This window comes from Myotis lucifugus, unplaced genomic scaffold (assembly GCF_000147115.1).
Source record: "Myotis lucifugus unplaced genomic scaffold, Myoluc2.0 scaffold_381, whole genome shotgun sequence".
In the NCBI taxonomy this organism is placed as follows: domain Eukaryota; kingdom Metazoa; phylum Chordata; class Mammalia; order Chiroptera; family Vespertilionidae; genus Myotis; species Myotis lucifugus.
The window spans coordinates 357,137-372,888 of record NW_005871429.1 but is presented as its reverse complement, the minus strand read 5'-3'; the positions used below and the strand labels follow the sequence as shown (position 1 = coordinate 372,888).

Below are 15,752 nucleotides of genomic sequence, written 5' to 3'. Positions count from 1 at the left end.
ACACAAGAGAGAAGGGGCCTGGGCTTCACTACCCACCCCATGGTAACTTACTAGCTGATGGAACAAGCCAGACAGCGTTCTCAGCGTCAGCTTAAATCTATAAAACAGAAGGTTTGACTAGCTGACTGGAAGGTGTTTTCCCAAGCAGCCATTCTGGAGTTGTCCACGTTTGTAAGGGGAACACAGCCCTGGTGATTGAGTCTAAGAGAGAATCTAAACTCCATGATGCAGGGAGAGCAATGTAGTGTTTACCACTCTGGTGTTTGTTGATGAATGAATGGATAATGCAAGAAGTGTGTGTGTAGCGGGGGGCGGGGAGAGAAGCGATACAAATGTAAGGTAACTCAGCAATGTTTTCTTTATAGAACTTGAATGTATCTGGTATCAAATATATCCATTTGGGAATACAAACAACCTGTGAAAGAACTTCCTGGCAGTATGACATGTTTTGAGTATTGACCTGAAGTTATCAATTATGAAACACAAAAGTTCTCCTACTTTTATGCCGAGAGACTCCCCTGGAGAATGCAGCTTTCCTTTACAACATCATGCTTTTTTAGATTTTGTAGTTGCCTTGCCAGGTTTCTTACTGTACACTATCAAATACTCCGCCACGTGGGACGGCAGGTTGGTATATGCTGCTGCTTGATGAAGGAAGAAGGGCAAGTTGGGAAACTCAAGAGACCCAGATCAAAGCTGAGGGAAGAAGCAAAGGCATTTTGCTGGTGGAGCTGGGAATACAGCACTAGGGAACCCTGAAGGGAAGTGTGTCCCCTCTAAGGAAGGAGGGAGAACCGCTCTTCTCATAAGTGTTAGGACCAGAAGAGGTATAGGAATGAGGCCAGGGCCTTGGGGTCTGATCTGGCCACTGTCTCAGTTTGGAATATGGGAGCCCTTACACTCACAGGTTGTCCCCTAGAGCCTTGGCCCCTGTTACCTACTTGGGATCACACCATCTCTGTGCTTTCTCCTGCTCTGGGAGAAGCGGGATGAGGTTGTCTAGCATCTGACCAGTTCTGCTCCAAAGAGCAGACCCACGGCCGGCCGGCCTAAAGGAAGAGAGTTGGCTGGGAAGCTCCTGGGGCTGCAGAGTGACAGTCGGGGATTGGCTCTTCCCTTCCCATGGCCCTCTTTCCTAAGCAAGTCCCTGCTGTCCTGCTTCTGGGACAAGAACCAGAGACTCGAGCACCGCAGCAGCGTGCTCTCACTACTGAGTGAGCGTATTAGTGGAAGATTTATGTGGCTGATGGACTAATCCTTGGCAGATTAGCCTCAGGCCAGAATAACTATAGGGCATAGGCCGTCAGGGAAGTGAGGCTCTACAGAGGATGCTATTCTGCAAGGTGGGACCAAGGGGCGGGCCTATGTCAGTGATGGCGAACCTTTTGAGATCGGCGTGTCAGCATTTTGAAAAACCCTAACTTAACTCTGGTGCCATGTCACATATAGAAATTTTTTGATATTTGCAACCATAGTAAAACAAAGATTTATATTTTTGATATTTATTTTATATATTTAAATGCCATTTAACAAAGAAAAATCAACCAAAAAAATGAGTTGGTGTGTCACCTCTGACACGCGTGTCATAGGTTCGCCATCACTGGCCTAGAGGTTGTATCTTCCACCCGCCTTCCTCTGTGTCCCCAAGAATAAGTTCAATCCCTGGAAAAAAAGGGCACATATCACAGCAACTGCAATAAATCAAAAATCCAAGGTACTGAACTTCCTATTAGTTCTAGTTTCATGGCAGAAAGTTTACTTATTAAAGGAAGGTATCCAAGGCCCTGAATCCTGCCTGTTTGAGAACCAGGTTAGTGAAAAGGAAGGGTCCCAGCTCCTCCTTTCTTATTCCTGCCTTTAGAGGTGCACACCCTAATGGGAAACTGGCTTTATGGAGCTCAGTCTTGGCTCACGGATCCTGTGGGGAAGGAGAAGAGGTAGAGATGGTTGCTAGGGGGCAGTGGGTTAGGGTCAGGGAAGTACCTTAAAGGGTAGGAAATGGCTGGCCATCTGACCTTACATAGCTCCTAGACCTTGTGGGTATGTGTCTGGAGCACCTTGGTGATTGTCAGGAAGTCATTGTCCCACCGGTAAAGTCCATTAGACACGGAGTCATAGGATGAGTAGCACCCTGGGTTTTCAGCAGGCAGCACTCTAGGGTCCCCACTTTCCCCATCTTCAACCCTTGCCTCAAGAACCGGTCCCCCAACACATGCTTTTCCTGGGTCAGTTTTCTCACAGTTTCTCTTTAGGGAAAGAGGGTAAGGGAGAAGGGGAGAGAAAGCATTAGAGATTCCTGGGGAGTGGCTCTGCAGAAGGAAGATGTAGCTGTGATAGAGACCTGGCAGAAAAGGGGGGGGGGCGCAAAAATGGACAAGAGAGAAGCCAAGGCTCCCCCCACCCCCACCCCCCTGTGAGCTCTGTATATTTGAGCAGGGGTCTTCCTGTTCCTAAGGCTCCATAGGCTAGGTCCAGCGTTAGGGCAACTAGGACGGGGAGGAGGACCATCTATTCTCATCCTCGTCCAAAGAAGATCAATAGCTCAAACCTCAGAAAGTTCTCAGAGTAAGTGTGGGCCGTGAGGACCCTTCAGACAGCTCCCAGAGAGCGCCCCGGAAATGGGAAAACAGGGTGGAAAGTGACATCCCCGGAGATGGCAGCGTCTCTCTCGGGATCCCTGGGCTTGCGAGTGCGGGATCCGCATCTCTAGGTTCCTCTATTACTGGGGTCTCTAAAAGAAGCCGAGGACAAATGGGGAAAGGAGCGGGAGAGGAGACCCTTAGGGTTTTCTCGCGGGTTTGTGCGCAGCGCCCCCCCGCGGCCGCTCCGCGCGGCTGCAGAAGTACTTGGTGACGCGCCGGCGGCACTGCTCGCAGCGGACCGCGCAGCACCAGTGGAACTTGCAGTTGCAGCTGGACACGGTCTCGGCGCGGCGCTCCTCCACCGCCAGCCCGCAGTCCCCGCAGAGCCGGCGGCAGCTGCGGCGCTCCCAGCGGCCTAGGGACCGCCCGCGCCGCAGGCACTCTCGGCCCTCCGTGCCCAGCAGGCCTAGCGTTTTGTTCTCCAGGCAGTAGTCTGGGGAGTCCTCCAAGTGCACCAGCTCCCGCGTGGAGATGGAGCGAAAGGTGTCGGCGATGGCGCCGCGTCCTGCCGCGCTGTTGCCAGCACCTTGCAGCAGGTCCACCTTGAGAGCTGCGTGGTACTTCTCCTTCAGGTGCGCGCCCACCTCGCGGAACTCCGGCAGCTGCAGCCAGCAGGTCTGCGTGGTGCAGCTGCCAGACACGCCGTGGCACTTACACGTGCGTTTCATGGTGCCCTTCACCGCCTGGGGGGAGAGGAGTGAGCGGGCCGGGGATTTAGCGCGTGGGGAGTCTCTGCCTCTTGGGGGGGTGGGGGACGTTGCTAGGCGTCTAGTACCTCCTACGCCTCAGTACCTCGTTTTTCCAAACTTAAATGAAGTGAGGAGTTGTCCTCACTTAGGCGTGGTAATGGATGGAGCCAGCTGCCAACCCCAGGGGCTGCAAGACTCACCTTGCGGCCGGCCTCATTGTTGTGCAAGTTCATGGCTGCCCGGGCATCCTGTCCGGTCTCCAGGGCATCAACGAACTGCTTGGATATTGCCTCTCCGAAGCCCACGTTGTCACTGCAGCCTCCCCACAGCCAGCCTTGACCCCCTGGAAAAGAGCAGGGGAGAGGGAAGGTCGTTGAGCAGCTGTTTCTAATTGGGAATCTGAGCTTAAGGTTGGGTGAGTGCCTTGTCTCCAGATTAGTTTCAGCCTAGACTTGTTTTTGCCACTTTCGAGCGCCCACGTGTAGCCTATCATCTGCTCAGGACTCCATGACGTAAGTAGTTGCGGAGTGGATTCTCTGCAAGGTGCCTGCGCGCCCATCTTCATACAGTTTCTGGCCTTTGGGCAGAGTGTGCATGTGCCCGCCAGCGACTGACTTCCAGAAAGGACAAAATGGCTGGAAGAAAGGTGAGGAACGCGCGAGCACTGAGAGAGAGAGAGAGAGAGAGAGAGAGAGAGAGAGAGAGAGAGGAGCAACTGGAATAATATGGAACAACTAAGTTGGAAGTTCAGCCGCAGGGCAGGGAGGATTAGGACAGTGGAGGAAGAGTGGAAAGGAGACAGAGACAGACCATATGGAAGGATGTCCCCACTATGTTTGAGAGAGTGACCGATTGACTCCATGGGGGATGCTGTTCCTTTATCATTATTGTGTTAAGGAAGCTACTCAGTAGGTGAAGGAGAGCCCATGCAGCATTTAACCTGGTCTGACACATTAGGGTTTGGGTTTAAACTGGTTCACCCTGATTTTCCTCAGATTAAGAAGAATACAGTTCCTCTGCACCCCACCCAGCTACCCACCAAGCTTTTCATTCTTTAAGTGAACTCTACTGGCCTGCCCTACTCACCCAGCTGCCCGTTGCGGGAGTCATCACAGCCACAGTTGTCAAAATCCCCAAGGCTGCAGTTTCGAGTCAGAGTATACATGACGCCAGCAGAACTGATGGCGTGTACGAATGCTGTCTCCCGGTTAGCTGGCAGGAACCAGAAATTGGGTGAGTCAGAGGGAGGAGTCGCAACCCAAAGAAACACCAGACATGCCACCTCCCTTTAATACAATCATTGTCCCAGCTCTACCCTATTTCCCCACCTTTATAATGTTCCTTATTCTCTCCAGGGTCCACTCCAGCCCTGGTCTCAGCCCTTCCTTTCTCCCCTCCCATCTTTTCAAGTCATACCCTTTGTGATTAGGTGGCTAGATAAAGGATTTCGGTGGGAAAGAGCCTGAGGAAGAGATGAATCTGAAGGCCAGGCTATCAAGAACCCATCCCACTTCCTCCTGGAACATTGAAGTCTAAGAGGCATGCGCCACCAGTTCTGAAAGAACCTCTGACTGCCAGCTCTTATTTACTGGCATGGCCACTCTCTCTTCTCCAGGGAAATCTGGTCTCCAGGTCTGTCCCCACTTGCCTTGTACCTGGCTGCTGAGCCTGCTGAAGGAAGGAGCTGAGAGGAATGAGGGATTATGACCCTACCTACCTCCTGATGTTATTTATATAGTGAGGAAGCCATTAGCCAATTGATGAGGTCCATTTGTTGGACAGGGAGGGTTTTGGGGAAGAAAGAGCAAAGCTCTTAGGTAGGAAAAAGGAGCTAGAGATGGAACAGAGAAGATCCCAGAGAGGGAGGTCACCTGAGAGTAAAGACCAGGTGAGGAGTTAGGGTATAGAGGAGGCAGGGGCCATCCCTAGGGAGTGGGGCTCTAACCTGTGGCCAGGGGGTCCAGGGAGCTGTGGCCAAGGCTTTCCTTACCACTGCGCAGGCCGCCATGGCTGGACAGCTGCAGGGCTCTCTCAGGGCAGTTCCAGCGGTCCCAGGCGAACTGGTATTTGCATTCTTCAATCCCGCTCTGGGCACCAGCTGCCACGCTGCTGGAGTAGATCAGGTAAGCCTTCGGGGACACAGGGGTCAAAATTCAGACTTACAAAAGCTGGACTTGGAGACACTTGCCCTCAAGTGGCCAAGCCCCTCTCTTCCTGCCCACTTTCCCATCCCTCCAAAATAATGACAGAGTAAGCACTTTAAATGTGTTGTCTCATTTAACATCACAAATAACCTTGTCAAATAGGAACCATTTTATAGATTAGGAATCTGAGGCTCAGAGAGGTGAAGTAAAGCAATTTGCCCAAGATCCCACAGCTAGCAAATTATACAAGTAGGAATAAAATTCAGTTTATCGGTCACTAGACCTGACTTTACTCACTACACTATTCTGCCTCTCCAAAGTGGTCCCAAATTACATAATTCATGAATTTTCGCTCTTCTCATCCCATTACCATCTTAGAAAATAATATATTGGAACTGGAAATGTCCTTAGAGATAATGCAGTACAATAGCAGCATTGTAAAGACTGCATCCCTCCCCTGCCTGAGAAGGTTGTGTGACTGCAGCCTGATGCTGTGAAAGGCTGTCGACTTGTCTGGCTTTAGAAATTCTGCTGTAAATTTAGAATCAATACTCGTGAGTTCTTGCCTTGGCTCTGACACTAGTCTGCTGTGTGGTTTGGGTTGTGTCACTAATCCCCTCTGTGCCTCAGTTTTTGTCTGTCATAGGTACAGCACAATAAAAAGTGTGGATATAATGAAAAGAAATTAGCATGTATGGTGTTCAGTTAAGAAGCTAAGATTAGTGAAATCTAAACAAACCAAAGGAATATTTTTCTTACCTTTGGACCAGTCATCAGAAAATTGTTCACTGACCTAGAAGAGAACAAAACCACAGAGCGTAATGGAGATGCACCAACTCAGTTCTGCTGCCAGGAGTTGTAAGGATTACTTTAGAAAATATAATTGATGGGAAGAAAGGGAAAATGGTTTGCCAAGGAAAAATTATGCATAAGGAGTCTACTAAAGACCACTTATTTAATAAAAAAGAACATGTATTATGCTCCTTTTCAAATACCAAAAGTGTTGGGAGTAATGTTTGGTCATTATTTTGCCATGGGTTGGAATAGAGCTAGCATTAACTCATTACTGTGTAATAGATGCTCTACTCTCAGTATTTTACATGTTGGTTTTGTTAAATCCTTACTATTGCAGGCATTATTATCCCTATTTTACAAATATGGAATCTGGGACTCAAAAAAGTATTTAAGGTCACCCAGCTAATTATTGAATCAGGATTTGAATCCAGGACTACCTGGATTCTGAGGAGGGTAGTTCAGTTCTCTAATCAGAAAGGTGTAAATAGTAGGATATCTTTCTAGGGATTGAATTGTAATTAAAGTCCAAAAATAAATAATCTGACTCTAGAAAATAGCTAGGCTGTTCCTTTCAAAACTAAAAATAGATTTGTCATACGACTTAGCAGTTCCACTCTTGGGCATTTATCCTTGAGAAATGAGGACTTATTTTTATCCAGGATCTTATACTTAAATGCTCATAGCACTTTATTCATAATAACCCAAAATTTGAAAGTGTTTAAATGTTTTTCAAAGAGTGAGTGGTTATAATAACTGTGGTACAAGGCCTGGCTGGTGTGGCTCAGTTGGTTGAGCATCGTCCCATGCACCAAAAGGTTGCTGGTTCGATTCCCCAGTCAGGGCACATGCCCAGGTTGTGGGCTCCATCCATAGCAGGGGACATGCAGGAGGCAGCTGATCGATATTTTGCTTATCACGTTAATGTTTTTCCCTCTTTCTCTCTCCCTTCCTCTCTCTAAAAGAAAATCAATGAAAATATTAAAATCATGGTGGTACATCCATACAATGGAATACTACTCAGGAATGAAAAGGAATAAACATCTGATACATGCAACAACTTGAATGACTCTCAAGGCAATTATACTGAGTGATCAAAGCCAATCTCAACAGGACACACACTGCATGATTTCACTTATGTAATAATTGTGAAATACATAATTATAGAGCTGGAGAATAGATTAGTGGTTCCCAGGGGTTAAAGAGGAGGGATGCATGTGGCTACAATAACACCAGAGAGTTTTGTGATGGTAAAATTAAGTGTCTTGATTGCGATGGGATTATGCAAAGCTATACATGTGGCAAAATTGCATTGAGCTATACATACACACTGGGTGTATGTAAAATTGGTGGTCTGAATAAACTTTATAAATATTGTACTATAGAACTTTATAAATATTATAGGATAGTTGTAAGATGTTACCATTGGCAGAGGCTTGTGTAGGACTTCCCTGCACATTTCTTTGCAATCTTCTGCCAGTCTATAATTATATAAAAATTAAAAATTCAATGCATACATACTAGTATATAACCTGGCAAATGGACTTCAGGATAGGCATTTGAAAATTAACCCAAATATATTACCTATTATTGCTCTTTTCCCATTATAATGGAAGAAGGTAACATGGGAATCATTATGTATTGTTCCATGAAAGTTGGTGTACCCTGCAATGGTAAAGGCCAATAAGATGCTGGCCATCATCAGAAGTGAAAAGAGCTTAGCCGACTCTCTTCATATCAAACACAAATAACACCTAAAATGTGGGTGGTTTTTGAAAAACAGTGTTATAAACTGGGAGGCTGCCATGTGAGAGAAGATGAAAACGATTTGGAAAGAAATGTAATAGGTTTTTAGAAAATCATAAAAACCTACATAGTCAACAAAACTTTAAAGCTTGGTAAGGGGAAAAGGGTATGTGAAACATACAGGAGTAAAGGTGTTTAAAGATGAGGATGAAAGATCCTGATTTGATGGAGAGCTCCTATGACTGCTGTTCTCCCTGTGTTAAGTTAGGTCATTCTCTCTCTCTTACCTCTGCACTTACTTTTATTAACAATTTATTGTCTGTCCCTGCTCTTATGTTCACATTGCAACTCCATGTTTTGTCAGTCATTTTCAACTCTCACTTTTGTTAAATTAAAGAGAGATAAATGAGCAAACAAACAAACAAAAAACCCCCTAAAACTTCAAAGCTTGGCTGGCAAAATTAAGTTGACTAAAAAGTACTACTATCTTGGGAGTGGTAGTACCAGCAAAGAACAGAAATAAATTCAAAACAATTTAAATGAATTCATAACTGCTAAAGCCATTATGGGTTTGCAGATAAATTTCTGATCCTGAAAGAGCGGTGTCAGAGGAGTCAGCCAGGCCCTCTGCTTGCTCTGGCTCAGGAGGGTGTTTTTTCTGTTAGATAACTGCCAAAGATGCTTGGACATTACCAGGCAAGACAGAGGCTAGTTCCCATTCCCCGGGACAGACAGCGTCAGGAAAGAAAGCAAAGCAACAAAACAAATATCAAGTGGCAGACAGAGGAGAAAGCTCTGCCATGAGCCTGGGTGAAGAGACTCCCTGTGAGAGGACGCGAGGTTGGAATCGCAGGGAGTGTTGCGCAGAATACTGGAGGATTCTTCCTTCCTCAAGGGCCCCGCAATATGTAAAGTTTTGTATGACATGCTGGTCTAGTTCAATTGATTAATCAGATTTAATTGAGCAACTGCCATGAGACACGACTGCCAGCCTTAGTTGGACAGCATTCCCATAAACTGACTTGTGTTGGAAACCCTGAGTTATTGGCAGACCTATTTGAACCATTGTGGCTGACTTGCTCATAACCAAAATAGCCAGTATTAAGAAACGACTTGTCGTGATAGATGTTAACTAGACGCATTGTAATGATCATTTCACAGTATACACACACATCAAATCATTATGTTGTCCACCTGAAACACAGAAGGGCAACTATCTACAGAGATAGGGGAATAGGAGAAAAACCCTTATTCATGCCCGTGGTCTTAACTACCATGATTATACAATGTCTCCCAAATCTTTACCTCCAGCCCTTTCATTTTGAGATCCAGAGCTGCATTACCAAATGAATGCTAGACTTCTCCACTGGGAATGTTTCAAATTATGAAGACAGTATGTCCAAATGCCAACTTATGCCCAGCCGGTGTGGCTCAGTGGTTGAGCATCGATTTATGAACCAGGAGGGCACGGTTCGATTCCCAGTCAGGGCATATGACCAGATTGTGGGCTTGATCCCCAGTGTCAGGTGTGCAGGAAGCAGCCGATCAATGATTCTCTCTCATCATTGATGTTTCTATCTCTCTCTTCCTCTCCCTTCTTCTCTGAAATCAATTAAAAAATATATTTAAAAATATATAAATAAATAAAAGCCAACTAATATTCCCTGTTGAACTTGACACTTCTCCTGACTTGACTATGTTTTGTTAATAGAGCCACTATTTCCCCACATCTCTCTCAATCCATTTTCACTATTTAATCAGTAAGACTTGCATGTTTTACCTCCACTATACTTTTCACTTACCAGCTCCCTTTTCTCTCTCTCACTTTTCTCAGGAATTCTCACTGTCATATCTTATTTGTGGCCTCCAACTTAGACCATTGTAGAAGCCCTACTAATCAACCTCTCTCATTATAATTTTTACCCCATTCCAATCCAGCGTATAGTCAGTCTGCAGCTACATCAGTCTTCTGTAAGCCTGATTCTGATATCCTGCTCAAGTATCTTCCTTAGTTTTTCAACTCTTGCACTCAAGGCTCTCCATAATCTGACCATACATGTGTTTTCAGCTTAATTTCCCATGAAATATCCCTACTTGTCCAATCGTCTAGTCCAGTGGTCAGCAAACCGCGGCTTACAAGCCACATGCGGCTCTTTGGCTCCTTGAGTGTGGCTCTTCCACAAAATACCACGTGCGGTTGCGCACGTACAGTGCGAAGTTGACTTAAAACTTGAAAGTTTATTAAGTTAACTTTAGGGAACATTGTGGAGTGAAAGAAGATGTAGTGTCGAGGATTGAGAAAGGTATGTTGAGATGGTTCGGACATATAGAGAGGATGAACGAAAGGAGACGAAATGAGTATGCAAGACGAGTGTGGATAGGAGAGTTGGAAGGGGTCGACCTCAGAGAACATACCTCAATCAGATTGAGGACGTTTTTAGCCTAATTAAGTTAATAACAATGTACCTACCTATATAATTTAATTTAAAAAATTTGGCTCTCAAAAGAAATTTCAATCGTTGTACTGCTGATATTTGGCTCTGTTGACTAATGAGTTTGCCGACCACTGGTCTAGTCAAACTGAACCAGTTGCTATTCCCAACACCATGCATTCATGCCTCTAAAACCTTTGCTCACACTGTTCTCTTAAATCTTGCCTAGTCTTAGTATTTTCAACCAATGGTGCTGGAACAACCAACTGGATATCCACATGCAAAAGAATGAAGTCGGTCCCATACCTCACACCATATACAAGAATTAACTCAAAATAGATCACAGACCTAAGTGTAGGCACTAAAACTATAAAACTCTTAGAAGAAAATATAGATATTAAGTTTTCGTGATCTGAGGTCAAGCAATGTTTTGTTTGTTTGTTTGTGAATCTGATACTAAAAACACAAGTGACCAAAGAAAACATTGATAAACTGGATTTCATTAAAAATTAAAAAGTTTTGTGCTTCCAAAGTCACCAAAAAGGGAAGTAAAAAGACAGCCCACTGAATGGAAATATTTGTAAGTCATATATCTGATTAGACACTTACATTCAGAATATACAAAGAGCATTGATAGCCCAAGTAAAAAATGGTCAAAGGATCTTAAGAGACATTTCTTCAAAGAAGGTAAACAAATGGCCAATAAGTGCATGATATGATGCTTAATAGCATGAGTTACCAGAGAAACCCAACAAATACTACTTCAATCTTCTAGAAAATGGATGCTCCATCTACAACAGTAATAAATTGGTGACCGTTCTCCTCTTTCTTTTGTATCTGGATGGAGCATCTTCCAGGTTTGGTAGCTCTCATCAGTCCTCTAGGAAACATGCTAACTACTTCTACCCACAGAAGGCTTTAATGCCATTATTACAATTTTACGTTCTTTTTTTAAAAATATTTTTTATTGATTTCAGAGAGGAAGAGAGAGATAGAAACATCAATGATGAGAATCATTGATCAGCTGCCTCCTGCACACCCCGCACTGGGCATGTGTCCTGACCGGGAATAGAACCGTAAGCTCCTGGTTTATAGATCGACGCTCAACCACTTAGCCACACCAGCCAGGCTATTTTACATTCTTAGACTGCCTCCATACTCTTAACAATCCTGAAGTGAGTCTAATTCATTCTTTGGTCTATACTTTTTCCTACAGCTTCTAATGCTATCTCATCATTCTCCCAAGTTAATTTACCAATAGTAAGAATTTGCAAGAGCAATCAGGACTCTCTCCATTATTCATTCTGAACTCTCACAATAACGTTTCACTGTAAGTAACTTCTGCTCTCATTCCCATCAAGGCTGGGTAGACAAGTCCTTTTGTCCTCTTCACTTTCTGCCACAACTCCCCTACTATTAACATTTGCAAGTTCTTTTCTCTTCCTTTTATTGTATATAGACTAAATCCTTGCTAGTCTCTTCATTACTAAATATCTTTTCAACTCTTGTTAGACAACAGATACAGATGCATTAGTAGTTTTGAGGCTATGGGTAACCGCTAAAGCAGAGCTCTGGGCACCTTCTATCATTTTCCCTTTGCATCTGCTCTAGGTAGGGACCAACACCACAGTGGCTCTAAACTAGCCATAATCAAACCACTATACAAAGTTTCTTGATCTAGGGCACTATAGCTCCTCAAACACCCCCGGCTTTCAGCATTATGCAGCTTCTCTCTTGGGCTATACTGTCTCCTAAATTGCCTATTTTATAATATGTCTGATCACCAGTAAATATTTTTCCTAGGGAGCTGGGGCAGAAAGGGAGGGACTTTAGATCAACCCAGTGACAAATGTCACAGCTTTTCTTTTAGCTCTTGGAAAACCTCCAACTTTCTTTTGTTTGTTTGTCAGTCTTTTTTGACCTAATATTTATTATCGATATATCCATGCCCTCTAATTTTCAATGCTTGTCTTTCTTTGGTACCATTTGAAGAAACCTTTAATCATTATTTATCACTATTTTACCACCTTAGAAAGCTCATGAAAAATTGCAAGTTCCCATTCTCTGTCAGTTATGTCTAATGATGGACGAGAGGTTTAAGCCACTATCCAATGTTTCAACCATTTACCCCTGTTTGGGGGTGATTCTCCAAACTAGCACAGCCCATGAGGTGGTCTGTAGCACATCGCATTGTATTGTTGGGAGTTTAGCTGCCATGGTGAGAACACGTGCCTGATTCCATGTAGCCTGTGACACAGATGGGCACTGGACCAGGAGTGCCAAGCACCATGCTACCTTCAGACTTCCTTCGCCCTTTGCATAGCCAGGACCCTGTTCCTAGGCCAAGTTTGTGTGCCAGACTCCCTCTCCCTGAGTATGGGAGTTTCTTCCCAGGAGAGCACTAAGTCTCATGCAACAAGTTTCTTGCAGGCCAGCCCCACTAGTTTGCCAAGTGTGCCTGGATACGTTTAAATCCCAGTGGTTCGTGTAGCTTAAATTCCAGTTAGGATTCCCCCATTCCCTTCTGCTCACATATTTTTAAAAAGCAAAGGTTCTGCATATGAATATCCAGAATTTAGTATTTTCCTGTCAACGCCCAGGACTTTCATCTCGATGCCTTCTGACTCCTCCCCTCGCCCCCCCCCCCACTTGGTTCTCCCTCTCTCCACTTTCTTCACAAGTCTTTGAATACGAGGGTTGGCTTCTCTCTACCCTTTAATCTCATTTCTTGAGGTCCATAAAAAGTCTCGGGGTCATGAAGCTCTAGTTGGCCTACTTCTGGAGAGACTGTGTAATTATAATTTGGGGTGATAGCCCAGGGGCAAGGAGAAGTGGTAGTGAATGAATGTAGATGCACATCTCTCTCTGGAGATTTAGCAGAGAGTACAGGGAGAAAGGTGGGGGGAGATTAAGGAGAGCGACCAGAGTAGGGAGCTGCCTGGAGCTGTAGCCAGAAGGTGTTCCAGGGAAGCAAGTTTTTCTTAGAATGAATGTCTGACAGCCAGCTTTTTACCTCATTGAACGCACAAGATGCCTTGGGCCCAGGACAGCCCAAACATAGCTCTTTCTGAACAACTTTTCTTGTGATTCCCTCTATCTGCTATAGCATATGACCCCCAGAACACACATGCACACACACACACACACACACACACACACACACACACACACACCAATATGTACACACACACCAAATTACAGAGAAGGCAGGCCTTCCTAAGCATTGTGAAATAATATCCTACGGGTCCCAAATTTTTTACTACCCCCTCTGACAATACCCAAGGATATTTAAGCTAGGTATAATTCACCGTATAATTAGAAAGAGTAAGGTTTAAAAATGTTTTTCAAGGGTGAACAGCGTGACTAATTCTTATCCGTTGTAAAGTATAAGTAATTGAAATCGGGCTCTTTCCTATTTAGCCAGGGGGAGGATTAGGAAGTAGAAGCCACAAGATAATCTGAAGTCTTGTAGGGAAGAGAAGGGTTCAGAATTTCAAAGACAAGTTTCTTCCTACTTAAAAATTTGTCCAGAGGGAACAAAGGTGATATTAGAGGGGAGCTCTGTTTCAGTAGAGCAACGGGACAGAAGCCAGATTATAGTGCGTGAACAGTTATGAAACTAAAGCAACATGTACAGACTCATTGAAGGAGTATGGATGGCATTGAAAGGAAAGGGAAATGCAGTGGAGATTCGGGCCAAGTAGAAGTTTTTTCCAGAAGAGTATAAAAGGAAAATGAAGGAATATACAGGTTTAGGTCATACCCCCAGAGCTATTTCACTTATTTAAACTCCATCTGTTTCTTCAAAGGGAATTCAGCCCTATAAATAATTCTCAAAATTTGGTTTATAAATGTTGATTTTCTAAGTTATAAGGCAGTGCCCTAAAACATATTTTTTAAAAGTCTTATAAACAAGTTGATTAAGCAAAGTTAAACAGATGTGTCAGATTTGGTAGTAGTCTTATGTTAAATTTTATGTTAAAATCCCACAATATCTCAAATCCAGTCCTTGACAAATAATTACTGGCAAAGACCACATGATAGCCCTCAGGACAACTGTGTATCATGGGTTCCTGCCAAACAATCTCAGGCGGATTCTTTCTCAGGCAAATCACGAATTTTCAAGGGATAATCTTATTCCCTGAAAGTGAGATGTCATTTGTATTCCAGGATATTTTATAGAGAGATAGCTGTCTTTCCTTGTCCTCATTTCCTTCCTTCTTTATGTATTGTAGCAAACGCTGCTGAGAAACACTGAGCAACAAAAAAGCACTTCAGCACTTAGCATTTAAATGAGGACTCTAACCGGGAATAAGCTGTGCTCATTCTCTGTTCCGAGGTCTCCAAGTGAAAGCTGCTAAGGAACAGCTCGAGCCACTGTTCCCAGAAAGCCTGGGATTGCAGGAACCCCGTCCAGGGCCATTATGGAAGCTGAGCATTTGGTTTTGTTTTCTGACCTCGTTACCTTGGTCCCTGTAGTGGAGACTTGAGAAAATATTCACGTTCTCAATTGCACTGATGGATGCAATGCCAGTTTATGTCAGGATCAAGAAGGTAGGTGTGCATGATAACTCTAAGACTTGCCCTATAAAACAACCAGTGAACAGTTCAAGGTAGGAAAATTGGCAGGCTTTGGCACTTGGGTACCATTTTCACTACTTAATGGAACTAAATCCGTGGATGGTAAAAATGTCCTCACCTCAATCTGAATAGCCACAGCTCAAACAGAAACAAACTCAAATTAGTAACAAATTCTCCTGTTACTAATTTGTGTTCTTGATTTTTCACCCCAATGGGGGTCATATCTGTATGATGTTCCCCAAGATTCACTCTAATTACTGGCACTAGATCTCTTGAACAGGGGATAGGGGGTTCCTTTTCCTGTCCCTCTTCTTCCTATTTTGAACCACAACAGTATTTGGAAGATTTAGACTAAGAGAATACATGCAGTTGAAAATGCTACAGAAAGTATACATGAAGCAAGTTTAGTCAAGGGTTGATAACTGTTGAAGCTGAGTTATTGGGCGTTGTTATATGTACTGTTCTATGTTTTTTTTTAAAAAAAGAAAATTTCAATAATATAAAATTAAACAACAGAATACTCCTGAAGCAATAATCTATGCAATTTGGGCTCCACCAGACACCTTGGATTAACATGAAGAAACAACAGACAGGATGATATGGCCCATCTATTGGTTTGCTATTTATTATCCTGGATATTGGCCTGGAATGGAAACTTCAGAGTCTGATATGGTGAACCCGAAGAGCCCGAGTAAATGAAAAGGACTGAGATGGTAGCAAAAGAGA

General features: G+C 44.1%; 1 protein-coding gene across 1 annotated transcript in view; it reads right to left on the bottom strand.

Moving 5' to 3' along the window:
• Positions 1-1,965: 1,965 nt before the first annotated feature.
• Positions 1,966-15,752, bottom strand: part of WNT8B (Wnt family member 8B) — a 49,886-nt gene continuing 36,099 nt past the window's right edge. The window contains exons 4-8 of the mRNA XM_023743242.1: positions 6,235-6,268; positions 5,322-5,460; positions 4,418-4,543; positions 3,532-3,674; positions 1,966-3,325 (exon numbers count right to left, since the gene is read on the bottom strand). Coding sequence (XP_023599010.1) covers positions 2,780-3,325; positions 3,532-3,674; positions 4,418-4,543; positions 5,322-5,460; positions 6,235-6,268 — 988 coding nt within the window. The 3' untranslated portion in view covers positions 1,966-2,779. The remainder of the gene's footprint in view (positions 3,326-3,531; positions 3,675-4,417; positions 4,544-5,321; positions 5,461-6,234; positions 6,269-15,752) is intronic.